The following is a 22,649-nucleotide window of genomic DNA, read 5'->3' on the forward strand; positions in this document are numbered from 1 at the left end:
GTGCTTCCTAATGACAGGATGCAGAAGTACCTACTGAAAATAACATAGTACCATTGATTCATCTTAAGAAAAAGACCAGTGGAGATCCCTTCCAGCCCTGTAAAGTCATACACGCTGATTAAATAGACAAGAGTAGCATTGAGCATTTCAGAAGCCTTAATGAGGGACAGTTTACCATAGAAGAACCAAGCAAAACAGGTGAACAGATGCAACATAGAATGATTGAGGAAACCCAAATAAAGGTGAAGCATGCCTACTGTCAGACATTAGTTAAAAGCAAATATGAAAGTTCATAATGTGACTGAATTCTGGTATGGTTTCAGCCCTCTCCAATTAGCATTCTCCAACTGTTCAGGCTCAGTTGAGTTAGCATTGCCATGCATCATCTCCATAAGCAGTTTGAGTAGGAGAAGAATCTAATTCTGTGCAAACAAGCCATTCTATTCCACTTGGCCTCAGGGCCTCAGAATAGTTTCTGGCTCCATTTTATACACTGGTGCAGATACAGCCTACATTTGTACCTGCAAAAGCAACAGCAGTTTGATTGTTGAGAACAGACTCTGGAAGTTTGACTTCACAATTGTCAAAGCAGAAGCTGGGAAGGTGCATTTTGTGTTGGGAGAAGAGTAAGATAGACTAGGAAAGGCTTTTTACAAAGCTGTTGATCAGTGAAGGGACAAAGGACTAACTAAAGCAAGCCAATGTGGAAATATTTGCTTTACAGCCTGGCCTTTATGGAACAATTTAGTAGATTTTTCTATAACCAGTGAGCACTTGATGAAGGTACAATGAAAGGCACCATCATTTTCCAAACCATCAAGCCATGTCTGGGAGAACTATACTATGCACTGAGTTTAAGAGCAAACCTGTAATGCTCTAATGTCAAAGAAGGGCAAACTAATAAAGAGCTTTGATCAGACTTCTATGTAAGAAATGTGGAATAACTAAGTAAATTGTAGCCACTCTTCAGTTTTTTATTTCAAGTCTAGTAGAACTGATGTTCAGTACTTGTAATAATACACTAAACAAGAATGTTGTTTTTTAAGAAATAGTGACAAATATTGCTGAAAAATTAGCTCAAAATTGGATGAATATAAACACCATCATACTGAGATATACTGTTGACTTACACAGGAAATAATAGCTGGAAATGAGGTCCAAAGTCCATCTTGCCTGGTCTCTCATTTCCAACAATAGTCAGAACAAAATGCTTCCAAGAAATAGGCAAAAATTCTGCATTAGAAAGGTCTGTCAATTAGTAAAGGCATTCTTGAGGTAAAGGCTTAAAGACTTGAGGCTTTTGTAGTTACAGTAGGTAGCTCTAAATTATAGTATGTTAAGAGAATTCTAAATATTTCTTGACTTCCAATGTCTTTGTCCTCTCTTGCTAATTTCTTGGCCCTGAGACGTTCTTACTGTAATGGGTTGATGTAAAATTGCTTTCCTTTCACATGTTGTTCTACTTCTTAATATTCCTTTATATTACAAATGATTTGCAAAATATTTTTTAATAACTCAAGAGTTCTCTTCTGGGCCTGGTTGCACATCAGGTTTGTGGCTCTGAATCAATAGTGAGCTTTCATTAAAAGACAGCCTCAAACACAAGGGAGGACAGAGACCAGCTGCAAAATATTGTTTTACTGAAGAATAAATTAATTAACTGAGTGACATTCAACCTGTAAAAATAAAGCTAATGGAATGCATAAGATTTTTTTTTTAAGTATGTAAAGCATAGGTTCTCTGTAGATGAGGAACAGAATCAAGGGAGCCAGAATGTGAGTGAATGAGCATGGCTAGGAAAGGTCGAAAAACTTGTTGTGCTGCAGAGTCTCAGAATACCCTACAGAAGTACTGAGAATACCCACAGCCTGCAGTACAGTCACAAGGAGATCATGGATCTCTTACAAACCCCTTCAGTTCTTTATTCATTTCTTGGTGAAAAAAAGACAATATCTCAGTATGTGTGACCTTCACAAAACAGTATAAAGTGTCTCTCCACTCTCCATATTTATCTGCTTGAGGGGTTGGTTGATCTGAGTAGTGGCACCAGATTTTCATTTTGGAAGCATCATGAAGGCAGGGCCATGCTCTTCTTTTCCTCTGAATTTGTCCACTCTAGAACCTGTTACAGTATGCTCTTCCAAGGTTGATGCTGCTGAAACTGTACTATCTGGACCTTGAAGTAAAAATTTGGCTTTGTGTTTCTCCCTGTATCCATTGCAAAGCATAGCTCCTACTAACTTATAAAATAGAACAATATTTTGATGTGTAGGCTTTAATAAATTTACACCTACAGCCACAATCTTGTTGATAGAGTCAACATAATCTAAAGCCAGCAGCAGTGGGGAAATGAAGTGAGCTTGGGTAACCCTTTGTAGTCTTATGTTTGTCTGATGAACAAGCTATTAAAGAATGTGTGTGTGCATCCATTAAGTTGTCTAGATTGGGGCTATCTTCACAACCACTCATTTTTGTTGGAAAAGGAACTATTTTGATGATTTCCTGAAAACTATTAGCCATTGAAGTTGAAAAGGATTTTTTTCCTTTGTTATTGTCCCTTGTTTCATTAGTATGGCATCTCTTTCTGTCTATTCTTTCTATCACAGTAAATTCATTTCCTTAGCCCAGCAAAGAACACAGTAATCATTTTATGTAATTAATATACAGGCAAATTTACATTTATATATAAATTATATTATTTTTACATAAATAATATTTAAATAATAAAATAATATTTATGTAATTAATATACAGAGCAAACCAAACAGAATGAGCTCTAGTCACAGCACTACAACACAGAGCTATTTTTAAATTAATCTAGGGCATGTATATCTCTGAAAGTTTATTCAGGATTAAGTCAGAAAAACATAAACCTTTTGTATTTTATGTATACGTATGCTGTGTTTAAGTAATTTTTTTTCAAGAATTCTTTCCATAAAGACATAGTTCCAGATCATCTCGAATTTTCTCAGGCAGTATAGTGTGACCCCTCAGGTTTTAGTGTGAGTTTATGATTAATTTAGCCCTAATCTAATCTTTTTTTTGCAAATAAGCAGGCAAATCTTCTTTGAATATTCAATAATCAAGCAAGAATTTTAAAGACTTGAGGAAAAACACATATTTTTGTCCAAGTACAGGAAATCTCTATTGTCAAGAATCAAGTATAAAGTTTATCTGTCCTGAGTAAGAAATGTGTTTCTTCCCTAAAATTTGCACAACTTCCAAAGTTCTAGCATAGATCCTTCGATACCCAGAGAGTCAGCAGACAAGAAATTAGTTTTGACTATTGTTCTAAAATCTTTTGAAAACAATTATAATAATTCAAGGCATGCATTTCTTAAAAATCAGGAAGTTTTCTATTTTGCACATGGTTTGCTTGGCTACACTGTGGCTCTATCAATGTGTTTGAAGTTTACCTCAATAGATATAGGTATCCATCTAACAACTGGCTGCTTGAATTGGAGATTAAAGAACCCGAAGCATTGAAAAGCTTGATTGATTTCAGTCATTATTGTTTGTGAAAACTAATAATTTAGCTGAAGGATATTAAGTCCTTGCTGTGACACTTTAGGTTAAAGAGCTACCAATGATATAAAGCACTCTATTCTTTTCTGGATCCTTGATTTGAGTCCAATCAGGCTTCCTCTATCACAAAACCCCAACAAATAAATCAAACACATTTTGGCACAGTTTGTCGTCTCTGCTTAGCAAATGTATGTGACTGAACTGACACTGATCCTTAATCACCTTTAATCCATGGAGAGGGAATGATCCTACCAGGGCAGGAAAAAGGTCACTGGCAGGATCATGGGGAGAAGCTAACTTGGCAGTAAATTTCATAAGCCTGACCTGGGAATAAATGAGGAGCTTCCATTTTCAAGGTAATCTATGTATATAAAAGATCTGCAAAAGTTACAGGATTTTAAGGTATTTATGTGTTAAGAACACAATAAATATGGTATTTGTCTGTTTAAACTTTGATTCACTTTCAGACTCTTAGGGCTAATTGTTTATAATATTTAATTAACACTAGCTTTTTTTTGTTACTAAATCTTGGTAACCTGGTTATGAATTACAAGGGGTACCAGCAGCTTGAGATGGAATAGAACATAATAAAAACACTTCGGGGTTCTACAGCTGTCATCAGGTGCCTTTGCCAGTTTCTGTAGGTTTGCAACCACATTTTTTTGTTTGTTTTATAAGAAATAAACCTATATGAAGGAATATTTCCAAAGGCCATGATACTGGAAAAATTCACGTCTAAGCTTCACTTTCTGTGATTTGGGTTATCCCACTGACTCAGGCTGACTCATCATGCATCAGTCCAGTATATGCAAAAGTACACATTTGAAGGAATGGGATTATACCATGAAAATTAAGAACAAAGCCCACTCAAATTTGCTTTAGACTGTTAAACCAGATCAACATATTGAATAAGCAAAAAGATGTTTACAGGGAAAGCTAAAGAGCTTCTATATTTCTTTTCCTAGAAATCCTTGACTGGTTCAAAGCCAAATTGTTAGGAGCCTGTTTCCTAGATAGGAATTGAGAGTGTAAGGGCACTGGACTTTTGCCTTCCATGCAAAGGATAAGAAAAAATAATTTTTCTTCCTTTCTTCTAAACTCTTTTCAGGAGAGAACTGCAGTTTATGTATCCTCAGCAGGTAGGGAGATGACTTCATAAGTCACATCCCTGCAAGACAGGATTTAGGATTTAACTCCAGCCTTGATACTGCAAACCATCCTTGCCCAGTAAGGAGCTTTCAGTCCACTGTGTGTGTCTGTGACTGGAGTTGTGGAGCACTCACACTCATGTCTGTGAGAACACCCTCCTCATTTCGGGGTCTGACTATCCAGGTTACCAAAAGAGCTGATGTAAGTGGTGTTCATCTCATTTACACATCCCATCACAGCAGTGCTGTGGTTCTTCAGACTCTGAGTGTTCTCATGGTTTGTCACTGAGTCCCTCCTTGCTTTTGGGAGGAAGCTCTACAAGAGCACAATTTCTCATAAAGCTCAGGCAACCACAGCGTACACCTTCATTTTATGGCAGGATCAGCTTATTTCAGTTGAACTAAATATCAGTTAGGGACTGGTAGAAGACACACAAATTTCAAACTACAGGACAGTTCTCATCCTTCAAATATTTAACACTGTCACTTCAGACATTCCTGCTAAAAGCAGAGGCAGCACATCATATGCAGAAGGGCATGGGTACAGTATTAGGTCCTCCAAGCCTTTGGTGTTGGGTTCACTAAGCCAGTTCAGAGAAAGATTTTAAGTTCAACAAGCACAGTTTTCTCACAGAGGCATGTTTTAACTTTGGGTACTTTCAGACTAACCTTTGGCTCTGTTTTTGAGGTTTTCTTCATCAGATAGCTGTGAAGATTTTCTTACTTGATCACTGTAAAAAGCAGCACTCAAGGTAGTGGTGAGCAATTCTAAGGAATACAATGAATTTAGCTCTGTAAATTGCGTTATTGATAAAGAAATATATTTTTCAAGCACTAGTTAATAGACATTTTTACACAATGTTTTTCACTTGCAAGTATTTTTAAGACAGTCTACAAAACACACTTCATTGTCATAGCAGCCTGAAGTGTGTTTTTAAAATGAGAAAACTGAAACATCGAGATTTTTTAATTTGCACTGGGTCTCAGAGGATTTCAGTGATAGTTCACAAAAATCCCAGGCCTCTTGACCTTTTGTCCCACAGTCTTACCTTTCACTTGTAATGATTTTTCAGAATACTAATTTCAGTCTTCTTTTGCTTTTACTGAACCCTGGATATTTCTCTCTTTGGTGATGGTGGTGGATGCCAAACAGATGGAAGCTACACACTCACCCTAGCCCAGCATGGACACTGAGGTCTCAGCTCCAGCAGAGCTTCCACACAGCCCATAGAGTGCATTTCCTACATTTGCATTTTGAGCCACAGTCCTGCAGGGTGCTGGATGTACTTGATTTTTGTGCAGTGAATGGTTCTGCAGGTTTGGGTGAAACAACTTCACACAGGTGGTTCAGCATGTGGGCTCTACATTGCATTTTATATTCTACTTGAAATCATGACAATAAAACCCAATAAATATTTTTTCCAGGACTCTTGGTAATGATTCTGGGATTCTAGAGATTTCCTGCTAAAGCAAGCATTGGCACAGGTTGGAAATCTTTCCAGGGTCTGTAACACCAGGTAGCAGACACTGGGCAGGTGATCTCACAGGACAACCTTCCTCTTCAAACCCAGGGACAGATTTCAGACACTGTTCATTTTTTAAGTGTCAGCATCTGGTTTTGCCCAGTTCACAACCTGATTTTCAGAGCTGCTGAAAAGCTCAAAGTAACAGTCCTTGAGAGTCTTTTGAGATGGCTTTCTAATTGCACACAAAAGAAATAAGTTCTGAGTTATTTCCTTAGAAAAGGCGCTTGGTATTCATGAAATAAGGAAACAGAACAAGTTTTTTTGAAAAGGAAAGAACTAAATATTCAAAAAATGCCAAGGTTAGCAGAGTATAGTATTAGGAAATAGCAGAGAGATTTCTCCCTGAACTTGTGACTTAGCTTTTGAGAAAAATAGCTGTTTTGAAGAAGCCCAGATTGACATTCCATAGCAGCCAGAGAGAAGGTTACTGTTCCTGCTTCATAATGGTATAGCTTTAAATATAGCTTTCCCCAGACATTAAACATCTTACAGTAATGTGGATTAGAAGGAAGCAGTGGATTTAGGATATTTTGACTTTAATAAAAATGTTTACAGCATTTCCCATTATGTTCTAACAAAGTTTGGGAAACATGACGTACCTGACAGCACCTACTAGACAGATGTATGACTGCCTGGAAAATGGGATTCAGGAAGATTTTTGAAACTGGAATGATGTGTCTAGTAGGATTTTGTGACGGTCTTATCTTCATACCTTAGTATTTAGTAGCTGTTCCCTATGTGACCATCGGAACACAGTGTGTGTGTTTGCTGAGGTTACAGAAAGCACCATGCTAGAGTAAGCTGCAGATGTGCTGGAGAGGGACAGGATCAAAGTGACCTTCACAAGCTAAGACAAGTGCTGGGGGGCAAGGAGAGGGGAATGCTGTCATTCCTTAGAGAGCCAAGTTGTTCTGTGTGTAAATTTCTTACAAGGGTGATAAATTACTGGTTAAGGAATAGTTCCACAAGAAAATATAATGGGAATATTGTGTGTCACAAGTTCATGTGGGTTAACATGTTGTAAAATAAGGCATGATTCTCATACATATGAAGAGGTGCAAGGGCTGAGAGAGCTGCAGCTCTGCTGTTAAAGAGAGAGAGATTCACTGGCATGAGCTGAAATTCTGCATCAGTAAAATTCAAGAGACAGATGAGCCACTGGGCATATGCACAGGAAACCAAGAAAGAATATTAGCAGATGTAGAGAATGGTATCTAAAAGGTGAGGTTGATGTAACTATCAGGTATTTGGCCTTTGTAGAGATTTGCCCTAAAATTATCTTTATTAACTGTGTTTACAATTAGAGGAGCTCAGGGCAACACAGTTGAAGTGAATGCGTCAAATATATGTGCAGATCAGTTTCCTGTGGCAGCAAGGTTCATAATTAATTGCATATGACATTAAAATATTTCCTTTAATTGTTTTGTATTTAAATGTTTTGTGCTCTAAGAGAGGGAAAACTAGTGTGTCATGAAGTATCTTGAATGTGATGGCAACAGAACTTTAATTGTACTTCTTTGATTGTTTTCCCCACCATTCTCAGTTTTGCAGTGTCCCTCAGGGGTTGTGGCTGTCAGCATACAGAATAAATGGTTCTTCAGGTTTGGTCTCATGGTGTGATTTCTGTAGTGGTACTGCAGAATTCTGCATCATTCTCCTCCTACTGTTTAAGAAACTTGGTATATGGTCTGATGGGACTTTTGTCCAATGTTAATGTGGATAGGGAGCACCAGTCGTCTTGGGGATCTCTGGATTCCGATTATGTTCTTTGCATTGGTTATAAGCTTGTAATGGAAAAAGTACTCTGGGGGTTTTTGCATGTATCTTGATTTTTTTCATTTGAACTTCATTAGTGCATTGATTTTTTTTTCTCTCTTCTCATCAGATCTGTCTCATTCTCACTGCCTGTTCCTCACAACCTGACTAACATCATGTCCTTTGTAAATGCTGTCAATAAAGGACTTATCTGTTTACCAGATCATTAAGAAATCTTTTACCCATTTGTTTTTAATATCGACCTGGACTAGAATCTTTGGCCAGGATTCTTTCAATTTCAATTTAGTAATTTAATTCAGATTAAGATCCAAAGGTTTTTTCACTGAAAATAGAGTAATCTTTAGAAGTGATTTAATCCATAGTAGAAATTATTATTTTGCCAGATGTGTTCAGTAATTATTTAGAGATTTTAAAACAAAATTTCAAATTGTATTAATTTATTAGGATTTATTTACATTTTATTATTATAAATTTATTATTTTTAAAATTGTGATGACTCTAGACCTTCTTTATTGTTATGAAGACCAGATTATCTAAGCCTATTTTTTTATTTGCTTCCAAACTCCTTATCATATTACAGCCTTTCATTTTATAGATGTTTAATTCCAGCCAAAGTTTGTTGTGTCATATGTGAGAGAGTTTTTTAAAGACCTGTAAGTTTTGTCATCTAATTATGCATACTTCAGAATTTAAAGATCAGTAAAATCCTATTTTCTTTTGTAAAATCAGTAGCAATTAGATAGTATTTTCTACGCCTAAAGACATAGGACAGGGTGATTCTTGTGTAGCAAGATTATTATTAACTCAGCAATTCTCTGTTTAGAGTTCTTTCAAACCCTAAATATATCCTGTGTTCCCTCCCCACTGTTGCTACTTCTCAATATCTCACTACTCAAACAGAAATTGTATTTGCTCTCTATATTCTTTTTCACCAGAAAAAGAATATAGAGAGCAAAAACCTCCTGAGGGTATTGAACAAGAAAGTTGGATGCCATAAAGGAAAGTCATTTATCTTCCAAACAGCATCATTATCCTCTTTAGCTGCTCCCTTAGCCTATACAAATTCTGTTGTAGGCCTCTTGTTTCTGATATACCTAAGGAATATTTTATTGTTTATTTTTAAATCCTTTAATGTTTGTTCTTGGAAACCTACTTCTGCTCTTTGCAATTTCCTCTTACTTAACGCCTGCTGAAGTTTAAGTTCCTGTTTATTGGTTTCCCTAGGATCATGTTTCCAAAATTTGAAGGATTCCTGTTTGGTTGAAATAGACTCTTGAACCTTGCTGTTCATCCGGTTTAGCTTAATCCTGCCTTCCTGGTTCCCCTTTTTGCTCACTGCCCAAACCTTCAGAGACATTTCCTTTTGAAGTACTGCCCTTACTGCCTTTGCTGTCTTACAGTTTTACTTTTAGTATCTCTGTGACGAATCTCAATTTACTACATGTGTGAATTTCACTTCAGTTCTTCTTATTTGCTGAAAAACCACACAAGCCACCCAGAAGTATGAGCAGAGTGCACTGAGAACAGGAGGTAGGACAGAGGAACCAGGAAGATGGGAGAAGGGGAGCAGGACAGTACTTCTGTTCCCACTGTATGACTGAACTGGGGGTGGAGCGTCCCAGTAGTGTTGAATCTGTCAGGTTCTGCCCTGAGGGCCACTGGTATTGTCAGCCCTGTTCTCCCTCCACTGCAGGTACTGCAGGGTGATGCAGCAGCTCTGACTGCCTGTGTGCTGTCTGCTGTGGCCTGCAAACAAAAACTGCATTCTGGGCTGGAAAGTAGAAGTCTTGACATACTGAGATCCTCATATAGAGCATTTGGTACAATAGCCAAATCCAGGCTATTGCACCTTGCTTTGTGAAATCCTCTAAATCCAGGGAGCCACCTTGGTCACCTGAATCACCAGTACTTAAGAGTAGCAAGGGCTGCTCTCCACATCCTGTGTCTGACACAGAGCAGGGCTTTTGGCAAACAGCTTCAGTTATAGGTAATAATTCCAAGCACTAAAGTCATAGTTACCGCATTAGAAACAGAACTCAATCAGAAATTAATTACATACCTATGGAATTCCTCATTGTGGACTTACAGAATGGCTTGGATTGGAAAGGACCTTAAAGATCATCCTGTTCTAACTTCCCTGCCATGGGTAGGGACACCTTTCACTAGACTTGGTTGTTCAAAGCCCCATCCAACCTGCCCTTGAACACTTACATGGATAGGGCATCCATGGCTTCTGAAGCAACCTGTGCCAGTGCCTCACCATCCACACAGTAGAGAATTTCTTCCTAATATCCAATCTAAACCTGCTGTCTTTGAGCTTAAGGCCATTCCCCCTTGTCCTATTACTCCATGCCCTTGTGAGAATTCCTTCTCTGTCTCTGTTGCAGCCCCTTTGGATATTGGAAAGTGCTATAAATCTTCCCCAAATCCTTCTCTCATCCAGGCTGAGCAGCCCCAACTCTCTCAACCTGGCCTCACAGGAGAGGTGTTCCAGCCAATCCTGTGGTCAGTTTAGTGACTCTTCTGGACTTGCTCCAATTGTCTTTCCGATCTCTTGTTTAAGTTCTTCCTGGATGATTTTTGAAGATGCATTTGAAGATGTGCATCCTTCTAAAAACAAGGTGTGTCATTCATCAGTTTGGAGCTGAATTGAGAGGACAACAACCAGTGTCAGGATATGAAGTCAGCAATGCTGTTGATGCACAGATTTTGCCAGCTGCACCACAGGACTGGATGACTGGGTTGCTAGAAGTGAAACTGCACAGAGACCCCTTTTCCCAGCAGAGTAGGATGGGACCAGCAGATTTGTTGGATTGTATATGACGACCCTTTAATCTTGTCAAGGAAAGGAAGAACTTGCATGAGCTGCATTCAATGTTTAATTGAAGAAGGCAGAGCTCTGCAGGCCTGTAACTGAATTTCATCTGCTTTGGCTGGCTCAGAAGTATAATATTACTTTCTAGGATTTTTTAAATTCATTTGAGAGCACTGGCTTTGTCTATTAACATTTGATCTCCAGTGGCATCACTCATCTCTCCAGTGGCATTCTGTTTCCTTAGAGCACTGCTGGAATTCAGCCAACTCCATGTTTTGGTCACCACCAAAGACCTGTGTGATTGCCACTTCCTCCCCTATCCCACAGCATGAGAGTGTTTTACTCCTGTCTGAAAGCAGCATCAGATCCAACACTGTCATTAACTACTCGCGCACAAAACTTCATTGGTTCAGATTTTTAAAATAATCAGAGTCTTTCCATTTCCTCCTCTTTGTCAGGAGAAGATTTAGTATCTTAAAATACTTTCAGTTATTCTGAGACCTAGAAATTGAAATGCTTTTGGATAATTAAGCCACATTGGTTTTACAAACTGATGAGAAAGTAGAAAATTGTCATTTATTCCCATATATAGGTTATGAATCTCTCTGTGATCAGAGGTCAGGAGAGGCTTGGCCATTTTATTAGCCCAGTAAGCTAACTGGCCCAAAAAATAATTTAAAGTTGGCTAGTTTCACATTTCTTCAGTACAGCGTGGTGATGACAGAAATTGGTAGCCCTTATTAAAACACACTTTGAAGATCTTCTCATATTCTGGAAACATAATGCATAGAGCAATTCCTGATTCTGCAGTTGAATACAAGGTTTTTTCTAGCAGCAGAATTCATAATCTGCAGTGCTTGTTCAAAGCCAGGCTTTGGACTGTATGTTGAGCTTCTGTAGGTTCTGTTGTATGAGAAGTCAGGCTAGGTGGACATTGTGATCCTTCTGTGTCAGGATGTTTAAATTGGTGAATATTTAGGCATCCAGAAAAACCAGCCCACTTTTCAGAAGTTCTTAGTTGCTGTCTAACATAAAAGAGACATACCTGAACTCAAGACTTCATAAAATTAATTAGGTGTCCAAATGTTAGACTCAGTCATTTATGTCTCTGAGACAGTATCTTGCAGATCAACTCAAAATAAATTGCACTAAGCTATTTTTAATCCTTTACATTCCATAGAGCTAAGGCTTAGACATTTGATGTCCAGTCCAGTCATGACTGGACATGTGCCATCAATTTTATGAAGGACAACCACATATTTGTAGTTGCCATTGTTTTTTTTATTTTTTGTGTTGAATGTTTGGATGACTTGCATAATGATATGTCAATAATTTAATCACCTACTGATCAATAAAGCCTTGTAATGTATGTTTTGTATTTAAAGCCCAGTCTTGAAAACCCTTCATGGGAGATTTTCTTGAAAACCCTTTACCTTTCTAAAAGCACATAGTGCAAGCTAGTCATTAAATTCTTTCTCTGGTCAGGAGAGAGAGTCATCACCATGGGCTGGTCAAGAAGTCTGTAAGATAGATGGATAGAGTTACAATCAAAAAATCCTTTCCCTTTCCATTAATTATGAAATTAATTAGTAGGAGGTGAGTTAATTCAGTCTGTATGCCTTTTTAATCATTTGGTTAGGTGAGATAAACTCTTCATTCCTGTCAGTGGCATTCCTTACCATGGGATTGTCAAGATGATGACTGCTCTAGTTGCTCTGCTTTTTTGCAGAGTTGTGTCTGTATTGTTCTTTCCAACAGTTTTGCTATGTATTTACATTATTCCCTGTTTCTTTTTCCGCAGCCAACATCTTGTACATGGCAAGCCAAGAAATGATGAAGGTGGTGGAGAGAGACAGTACAACCATAAAGCAAAATTTAAAGAAGGTAACTGTTCAATCCTCAGTTTTCAAAGGAAGCCCACATACATGAGGAGATGTTACACCCAGTTACATTTATGCAAAACCAGAATTTCAGCAGGCTTGATTCTGCTTTTTTGTGAGTGTCATTCCATTAAAGAGATCACTGGTTCTTAAAATGTGTTGATCCACACCTTTGTAGATGTAGCATTCCTCACTATCAGATGTACCACCCCATCCAGTTTGTTTTCCTTGCTGGAGGAGAAGCAGTCTGTGTTCTGGCTGAGCATGAGGTGTGGTTCCCAGTGGGGCCTGTAGTTACCTGGGTTCTGATCACACAGGTGGGGTATCAGTATCATGGGATTCTGCTGGCTCAATCTTCCATGGCTTCAGAATGGAACAGAGAGGAGTCAGCAATGGCTCCACTGTTTCACCCATTGGACTGTAACATAAGAGAAATTCCTCAGAGGCTGGAGCTACTGCTCTACAGGTGAATTAATTCATGTCAGGGACCTTTCTCATGCTGAGATTTCTTGTCCGTATGGATTTATTGTTGAAAGAGATTCTGAGAAGTTCTTATCTGGACCAATAACATTTTCCCAGTCATGGTTCAAGGGTTGGCACAGGCCAAGAACTGTTCTAATTGCAGTTCTGATGTGGTCACCCTGTGGTCACCATGTTTTGGAGGCTGAGATAATTTAACAGTGTGACCATGGTCAGATAATTCCAGGTGAGTATGAGCCAGAAAACTGTCACATTTGATGAACTTTTATTGTGAGAGCCCCTGTGAAAGTAGATAATCAGGGTAACATAATCTACTGTGTTCCTTTCCTTCTCTAGATTTTTCTGTATCATCCCTGTCTTTTTTATGGAAGAATGATTCTAGCAGTTTGCACTGGAAGAGATTTTCCTCAGGGAGTGGAGTTTTCTAGGACAGAGGTCCTAAATCTCTGTGAAATTACTCTGTGCCTTTTAAATAGAAACGGTATAAAGTTCATTTCATAAAGCAGTCTTTCTTTTTGTGGCTGAAAATGTTTCTTTTTTTGTTAGCTCATTTGCCTCCTCTGCTCTTTCAAAGGTATGTTCATATTTTTAAGGAGTTGAAGTAGCACACATTAACAGGGATCCCTGCACTGTACCTGACCCGCCTGGGCTTTTTCATTTTTTGTTGCAGAGCACTCAAAATTCTGCACTTTGTGGGGAATCTCAGTGAAGAGACTGAAGGGCTCATCTTGCAGACTGCAAATACTCCCATTTTCTTAAAAAAAAACTTTCCATGGGTTGGTCCAAAGCCCAGTGAATTTAAGGAAAATGGTTGATTTTATTGACTGAATCACTCCTCCGAGTGTCACGGAGCTGGAGGGTCTGCCTGTTGCCTGAAGCGTGAGCCAAGGCTGACCCCACACAGGCAGTGCCCTCTCCAAGCAGGATGCAGTCTCACAGCACCTGAGCAGAGCACAGGAGCAGGGTGTATTTACTGTTCCAGACAAGGCAAAGCAATGTAACAGGTCCATCATCCCTCCAGAGAATCCAGTCGGGAGCAAAAGGGGACAGGGGCAGAGACAGGCGTGGAGACAAGGCTACAACGTGGGTCCAAAGTCTGTCCAGGAGGGATTACCAAAATCATGGTAGAATGGAAGCTGCAAGGTGGGAGCCATCCAGGTGTCAGGCTGTGTACAGTGTAGATCTGATGTTGGTCTGGGACACAGGGCTAGGCTGGAGTCACTCCACAGTGCAGCTTGGGAGGCTGAGGCTAAAGAAGGGCAGAGCTGGAGACCTGGAGCCCTGTGCGGGAAGTGTGGGCTGGGGGCCCGGCAGGGCTGGTGAGGGCTGTCAGTGCCCTGAAGGGTGGGACTGCAGGTCCCTGTGCTGGCCAGGGTACAAAGTGAGGGTGCAGGACTCCAGGTGCTCGAGGAAATGTTAATCACAAGCACACGTGCTTGAAGTCAAGCAGAAATGCTTTGTTGGGTGGGACAGTGGTGGTGACAGTCAGCTGCAGCTCCAGTGACTTCAGGTGGTCAATCAGATGAAAATTCTGATTTCTTGTACTGAATGAAGGCCCATAGCTAACAGTAAAGTTTGCAGGTGTCCTAGTCTGCTCCACCTGTGCTTTTGTTGATTCTGTCAATCTAAGCATGGCCTTGGCAGGCAGGGGCTGTTCTAAACCTGTGTTAACTTTGTTTTATTGATTATTTTATGTCCTCATACACGTGTGGCAAACATACTCAAGAAAACAAAAAGCTGAAGCAAGCTTATAAGAGTTAGCAAATTGAAGAAAAAGCAAGTCTAAAAGTGAAGCTAAATGCTTCTCTTTTTTTCGTCTTCTAGTAATTTCTGGGAATGTAAGAATTAAGGGAAAAATTTTCAGTTGGCATAATGTTAAATTTGAAGAGTATTGACAATAAAAATGGGCTTAACTTATAAAGGTTGGAAGTTTATAAAAACAGGAACTATAGTCCAAGTTGCTATAGAACTGGCAAGCTGTTACTTCAAAAAATTTATACTGTTTAGTAGTCACTGTGATCATATGGTAAAAGCCAATCTTAACACCTGACTTTGCCAGCTGCTGTGGAATAGAAAAGTTATTTCTGGATCTTATTTGCATTCTGTGATCTGAAAGAAGAGACACAAAATTATTCCAATCTTTCCATGTCCAGGTTTAACTACAACTAATACTAGCTAGGGACCAGGAGAAATTTTATCACCAGACTGCAGATTCTTAGTCTAACAAAGTTAATTGCTTGGATTTATGTTGAAAGAATGGGAGCTGGAATATTGTTTGGATAATTAAGTGAGGTTTTTCACTTAAACCCTTTTAAAGTCAGGACTTGTGCACATTAAATAGCAGTGGAACTGTATGAGAAGGATGGAGACCTGTCCTCTAACATAATATATGATAGAGCCTTAAAATATTGTGTAAAACTGTTTGTCCAGATCAAGCAGTACATGGATATAGAGGAATTTGAGCTTCATATTGCAGTGACATGGGGGGTTGTGATAAACCAGAAAATCCAAACAAATAAGGTAAGGGATGCTGATAAAAGATTTCCTTAGATCTGGAGGTTAATTATTAGCTGATCATGTCTAAGCTCAGCTACCTATGTTCTTTCACTGTAATAACACCAACTCCCTTTCCTAACAGAAGCTGGAGGCAAAGATACTACTGACCTAGAGGAAGTTTATTGTAATTCCTGCACAAAAGGAAGTGGCTGTAATTCCATGTTCTTAAAAGATGGATCAGCACTAGGCATCATGAAGCTTTTACAAACAGAATAAAAAAAAATTTAAAAGGCAGAGGAAAATGGATATATTGGGAATTCACTAGCATGCCTGGAATGGACAATGATATTTCCTTATTGAGGTTCTCTCCAGAACTTAGCTTTTTAAGTTTTCATTGTGTCCTGCTCATTGCTCTCTTTTAAGGCTTAGCCTTACTGAGTCTTTTTCTAAGCATATAAACCTATTATTATAAATATAACCTTATATAAATCAAGAAGATAATTGCATGAAAGGGTAAAACTAGGTGCTTACAGAGGAAATTCTCTTAAAATAATCACCCTTCAGATTTTGTATTTATTGAGAGATATATCTGGTTCATTAGTCCATGTGTAATACACAATAGTCCTATTTTGAAATGTAGGATCTGCTCCAAAGCCCTTTTAAATCCATTGAAGAGCTTCCACAGGCTTCAGGAATTCTTGAATCAGTGAACTTTTGTAGTGGTTCATAACTTTTTAAGATCATAAACCATCTCCTCCAACTACAATTCGGCATTCTCTTGGTTGGCATGTTAATCCAAAAACATTTATATGTTCCTTGAGTTTTTGCCAGTGGTCTGGTGTAGCAGTTGCGTTGATTGCATAAGAAAAAAGACGGGAAACATCTGAATTAGAGATACAAAGATGAAAAAACCCAACGTTGTCTGAGAAGAAAGTTACAAACTGGAAATTTATCGACATATTAATCTATTTTCACTCAAACTGTGGAAGTTTATATTGTAGGTGGCTTATAGACCTTATAGATGACTAAGTGGGGAAGAAATACAGTTTTGAAAAAATTGAATTAATGAAGTCTATGTTTACTACTTTGTGCTTATTCCAGTGGTGTGTTTAGAATTTAAAGCAGTGCAAGTTTATATCCCACCAATGATACCATAGACAATATGTTCTCCAAAAGTATCAACTAGACAGTGACATGCAGAGATTTAGAATAAAGGCTGAAGAATTAAGTATTTCCTTTCCACGGAGAAGTGCTAGGCTTTTCTTTTGCAGAACTGTCCTTGCTAGAGAATTTTTTTAAACTAAGCAACCAAGAACTATTTTGACCCCCAAAGCAACTGGTTTGATGTTGCCCAGTCTTTTTGTTTGAGTCTCTGTAGACATCCATGTGGGTTAGTAGTGATTCCCAGTGACAGGAGCATGATCTGAAGATACGTGCTTAAAAGAATGTTACAAATACTTTGCCTGCCCACAGCCTGAGTGAGGTGCTTGCCTACATTTGTGAAAAACCTTCCAAATGCTCTTTCTGAATAGGTGCAAAGTGTTCTCTCCAGCCAAGAACACCTCTTTTTTTGGCTGGTCTCACATCCTTTTTGGCTTGCGCTCCCTAGAGGTGCAGAGTTGAAGCCAGGGAAGTTGCACATCTGCTTGGGGATTTTGGTGCCTGTGTCATTTCACCACAAGAACAAGCTTTTCTTTGAAGTGCCCAGAATGCCTCATCAGGGACCAGCAGCTTCTCTCCTTGGTGGAAAAGGATCCCAGTGAACATTTTAAAAAGTCAGTGTACCACTACATGCTTACCTGTGATGTTTCATTTACTCTGTAACTGAGTGCTAGTTACCATCATTTGTGCTGTGTGGTATTCTAGTAAAGAACTGATGACAAGAATTTCCAAAATTCTTGGGGCGGGTATAAGGTGTGTGCTGCACACAATGAGCAAAGATAGCAGTATTTCTCCAGCCTTCTGAAGAGTATTTAAAAGTTACCATCAACCCCTTACTACCCCTTTATTTCTTAGTTCCCACTGTGCACCCCACTGGGGAGCATTGCCTTTTACAGCTGGATTCTGATCCTGCTGTTGCAAGAGACATTTGACTTCCATTAAGTCCTACTGAATGTAGACTGTGTCAGGCTGATACTCAGAGGGAAGAACTGTTTGCAGTAAATACAGTTGGAAGAATCTGTCCCAGCAGTAGTATTGCTTAAATAAGGGTTTCAGGTCTGTTTGTTTTTATTTTGGTATTTATACAGACTTGACTTCTGAAATGTTCATGTTCCTGACACATCTAAATATATACCCTCAAAATGCTTTTAAGTCTTTAAAAGTAACATAGATAATATAAATAAGTTAATCATCCTGATTTGTTGATAAATCCTGTGCATCCTTTTTAAAAGCACAGTTTTACTTTGCATTGAGTTTGACCCATCATTATCTGTGAGAAAGTGGAAATAAAAGTGGTCTCTGTTGATCTCATGGGTCTTTGTGCAGAGCAGCCAGTAGTGTTGATAATAAACTGCAGCAGAGTTAGAAAAGCCCTTTTCCCTTTGTTGATTTACCAAGTCTCAACATTGATAAAGGCATGAAAACTGTGTGAGAATACTTGACACTGGGGAGAGCCCTCACACACCTGGAATCACATGCAAGATAGCCATTACATCAGGCCCTATCTAAGAGATTGCATCCTAATTTTTCTGATAGTAAAATGTTTCTTCACCTCTTTTCCAGATGGGGAAGCTGGTTTTGTTTTTTATTTATGCTGGCTTAACAACACTGGCCACCACTATGTTAAATAAACTCAGCACAAGCCCTTGAACTACCCATTACACCTTCACTGCAAGTCCTACGGGTGGGTATTTAAAAAGAGCATCAGGACTCAGATTGTCAACTGCCTTTTCTCCAAACAGTCCAACTGAAAACATTTGGTTTCACACTGCCCTTGGAAAGCTGAGAAAACACAGTTGTGGTAAAACAAGCTGAGATGCCAGTTCCCCGGGACCTTACCATCAAACTGGCTGATCCCAACCATGGCAGCATCATGAGGGAAAGAGGTGGTATCTCAGAGAACCATATCTCAAAGCATTTAGGGCTTCCTAAGGCAGTGCCAGCTCTTTGAATTCCCAAAAGCCAAAGTACAACTGAAGCAAATTTTTAAAAAGTATGTCCCAAACCAGTCTGTTCCCCTATTCTTTTGGCAGGATAAGGTGGAGATACTTTCATAATTCCAGAGAAGTTAAGTCATTTTCTATAAACCTTGGTTGAAACTAAAATTAATTCTGGGATAATGTCTTTTAAACTAGTTTTCATCCAAGAACAAATAAAACTGGTTACTGTTGAGAGACGTCACCCAGAGAGAAGCTGCTGGAGCAGCCAGTGAATGCATGTGGGAGTAATACTGATAAAATGTGAATGTATCAGAGACAAGGATTTCAGCAAGGACACTGGGGCAGTCCTGCTATTGCAGGAGTGTGCCACTCCTTTATATCCACAGAGATCAGTCCTTCACTCTTGGCTATCAGCTGCAGTGGTGCCTGCCCATGTAATAGGATCCTGAAGTTGTTATAGCATGTACCAAATTCCAGAGAAATAGAAAAAATTCAATTAATATATTTAAACTTTTTTGGTTTTTTTTCAGTGCTGGTCTTTGACAGTTACAGAAAAGGCAGAAAAGAAATCTCTCTGTAATTCACTTCTGTGAGCTGTCATACATACTATAACAAGTGCCAATGGAGTCAACTGCAGGAAATCTTTATTATTTTCGTAGAAACTCTTTAAAATGTAAACATCCTGTTGATACAAATCTCAGATTCTTCTGATGTTTACTTAGCAGCTGCCATCATTGTGCAGTGTCAGAGTACAAATACCATATTACAGGGTATGAGGCTGACAGAGCACTATTTGGACTTGTGTTTTATTTTACAGAAGCTAAGGCTGAAAATACTTGTGAGCCATTTAATGATAAATCATCATCTAAGAATACTGCTGTTATTTTAAAGCTATTTGGAGTTTAGAAATTTCATAACTATTTCAAATGCAGCATTGAAATGGCTGGCAAAAACAGCCCACGTCCCCTTCACTGTGCCTTCAGGATCAGCAGATCCTGAAGGAGGACATCTTTTAGTCACTCATAGCAAGCAGGATATTGCATCAGGAATCATAAAGTCTTGGTCATGTCCACTGGTAGGTGCCATTTCCCTTCTGAGTCAGGAATACCTGGAAGTCTCACCATTCAATATTGAAAAAGAATAAAAGATAATCCTCTCACTCTCATGGCAGAAAAGTTTAAAAAAATGCAAATATTGGAAAGTTTAAGCCCACAGCAAAACCAGAAAGAACTTCATATTTATTGTTTTGCAAATCTGTTTATTTTTAAGCTAGTCTAATTATTTTGGGGGCCTGACTCATAATTTCTGAATGCTTAGATTGGCAGCAGCTTTCCATTGCTGGTGCAGTGGTTGTGCTGACTCAGGATGTCTTTACAGCCATCCACCATCCACAGGAAAATATGCATTTTACAGATCCATGCAGGCCATATAGTGCATGCCAGTGTTCCCTACATTAATGGAGATCCCATGTGCCTCTGGTTACACATGGTTTGTTAATTATTCCTGCCTGCCTGCTGCAATAGCAAAGCTCCTGATGTTAAAATTAAGATGGGAAGATGGATTCTGGAAACTTTTTTTTAAAATATACCTAAAATTGTGCTGCTTAAATGTATTAGGAAAGAGGGTGACATTTTAAAGTCTGTGTATTTCATGTCTGTGTGTGACACAGGCAAAGAGCAGATTCATTTTCTCATTCAAAAGGAGATGATGGTCAGTCTCATAAATGGCAGTCAAGTAGCTGTCAGGTTTCCTAGGCCCTGTGCCAGCATCTGGATCACTGAAAATTTACACCTCGGTTGCAGTGTTGCTCTTTCTCATAATCCAGTATTAAGGAAGAATTTGAAATTAAAAACCACTTCTGTTTAAATTTTGCATGTGCAGGCATGGGCACAGGGACAGAGTGCACACACCAACACCTGCTCGTGAAATAAGCAAGCAAAATAACTGCAGCATCAAATCAAGTTCCCCAAATCTTCTGTTTAAAAGCTGTTCTTAGTTGGTTATAACAGACCCAAACCTTACTTAGTTGCATGTATGACACACATGTCTGTCCTGCCTTGACTGGTTTTATTTCAATCCAAAGGATTCTACAAGGTCTACAAATAACGCTCAGGCAAAATGAACTATTTTCTCATGGTGGCAGTTCCTAGCTTTGAGAGGGAAGCTTCTCATTCCAGTGTAGAGGAGACACATGCTGAGGTAGTAAAGAGGTAACTAGTGGGGGAGCAGTAAACAGAGAGGAGGAGGAGGCAGGAAGAACCTAAGGTTCTGTTTGTTTGGCCAGAGGAAAGCTTCTGGTGCCATAGGAGGTGGTGGATTGGAAGTACCCAAGGAATCTTTCCTGATTGTGTGATGGAAATTGGGGTGCCTGGTAAACATGTAAACACCACACCACATGGATTGTTTTATGCTGAACTGAACCCAGCCCTGCTGACAGGAACAACTGCTGCTCTGAGAGATGCTTGAGGAACAGTGCTGGGAGTAGAGGCTCTAGAAAAAACAACTAGGGTTGGAGTTGGGACTCAAAACAAGATGGAGGACCCAGGAGACTAAAATCTGGACTTTGCAGGGCAAGAATGGCGAAATAGAACAGAAGCAGAAGTAGCTGGAATTGGAAATAATGAGATATAGAGAATAAAACTGAAACAAGAACCAAAGGGGGTGTGGGACAGTCTTGAGACCAGAAGGGGTCTCAAGAAGTCATACCTGTAAAATGTGAGCAAATGACTGGGCAACAAGACCAGTAGTTGGTAAAAGTTCTGCCCTTTTCTGCTTGGAATGGAATCTAAATTTCCAAAATCTTATTGTTCTTGTTCTCAGCAGATGCCATTCAGTATATTTGCCTCAAGAACAGAAGCAGAACAACATATGAGAATTTGTAGAGATGGATAGTAGGTGGTGAGGACCTGGTGTTCCCAGTGGAGGTACCTGAGAGGGTTATTATTTTGGCCAACAGTTGACTAAATGTCCATTGGTGACTGGAGCTTTTTAAGTGTGATCCTGAAGAGCATCTTTAGTTTCAGTTGGAAGGAGTCCATGTGGTCCAAAGTATGATAACCAAAGTATGGTAAATATGGACAAACTGGACATTTGCTTCAAAAACACACCATAGATTTTCAAACTAAATCATTAATTCCTGTGCTGGATGCCTCCAATGTGACACCAGCAGGAAGGGGTCCCATGCTCATCTGGCCAGAAGCTGACAGAGCTGCTTCTTTCAATTACACCATGACCTTAAGGAACAGAGGCCTAAAGCAGCAAATCCAGAGGTGTTGACACTGTTGGCAGTACTTGTAGGTGCCACATGTGAAATACCTGAGGTTTGGTTTACCTCCTCGAAGCCAAGCAGGCTGTACACACAGGTTCTGCTAATACCAGTTGCATTACCAAGCATTTCACAGCTGGGGAGCTCTGACCTCAATTCAGACACCTTTTGTGCAAGTATGCAGCGCTGATCTTTCATTAAAACATCCCTTTTTCTTCTTTGATTAACCAAAAGAGCTCTGTGTAATGGAGGAGACAGCAGGATGTACAGCCTCATCTGTGGCAGAAGGGGTACAATGCCTATTGAAATGAAAGTAAGTTGATGGTAAAGGCACCTAAACTTTGAAGAGAACAGGCTCTTGGTGAAGTCATCAATATTTTTCATAGATAGTCACAGTTTGTTCTCATTTTTCTGAATATCTCATTTAAGACCTTGAAATGTGTATTACAGACAGATAAACAGTGTTTCAGAACACCTGCAAAAGCAGTCCAGGAGTGCTGTCATTTGAGTACAGTCAATATTGTGTAATGCTGCACATGCTGGAAAACCAGCTCGAGGTGTTTCACTCTACACTACATGCTTTTATATTAATAAATGTAGTTTGACATTAATTTCTGTGCTCCCCACCTGCAAAATG

General features: G+C 39.2%; 1 protein-coding gene across 2 annotated transcripts in view; it reads left to right on the forward strand.

Annotated features, from left to right (window-relative positions):
- Positions 1–22,649, forward strand: part of LDAH (lipid droplet associated hydrolase) — a 112,937-nt gene that overhangs the window by 84,756 nt on the left and 5,532 nt on the right. For both annotated transcript variants that reach the window (XM_084201989.1, XM_084201990.1), the window contains exon 6: positions 12,592–12,674. In XM_084201989.1, coding sequence (XP_084058115.1) covers positions 12,592–12,674 — 83 coding nt within the window. The remainder of the gene's footprint in view (positions 1–12,591; positions 12,675–22,649) is intronic.

This window comes from Fringilla coelebs, assembly GCF_963513975.1.
Source record: "Fringilla coelebs genome assembly, chromosome: 3".
NCBI classification, from domain to species: domain Eukaryota; kingdom Metazoa; phylum Chordata; class Aves; order Passeriformes; family Fringillidae; genus Fringilla; species Fringilla coelebs.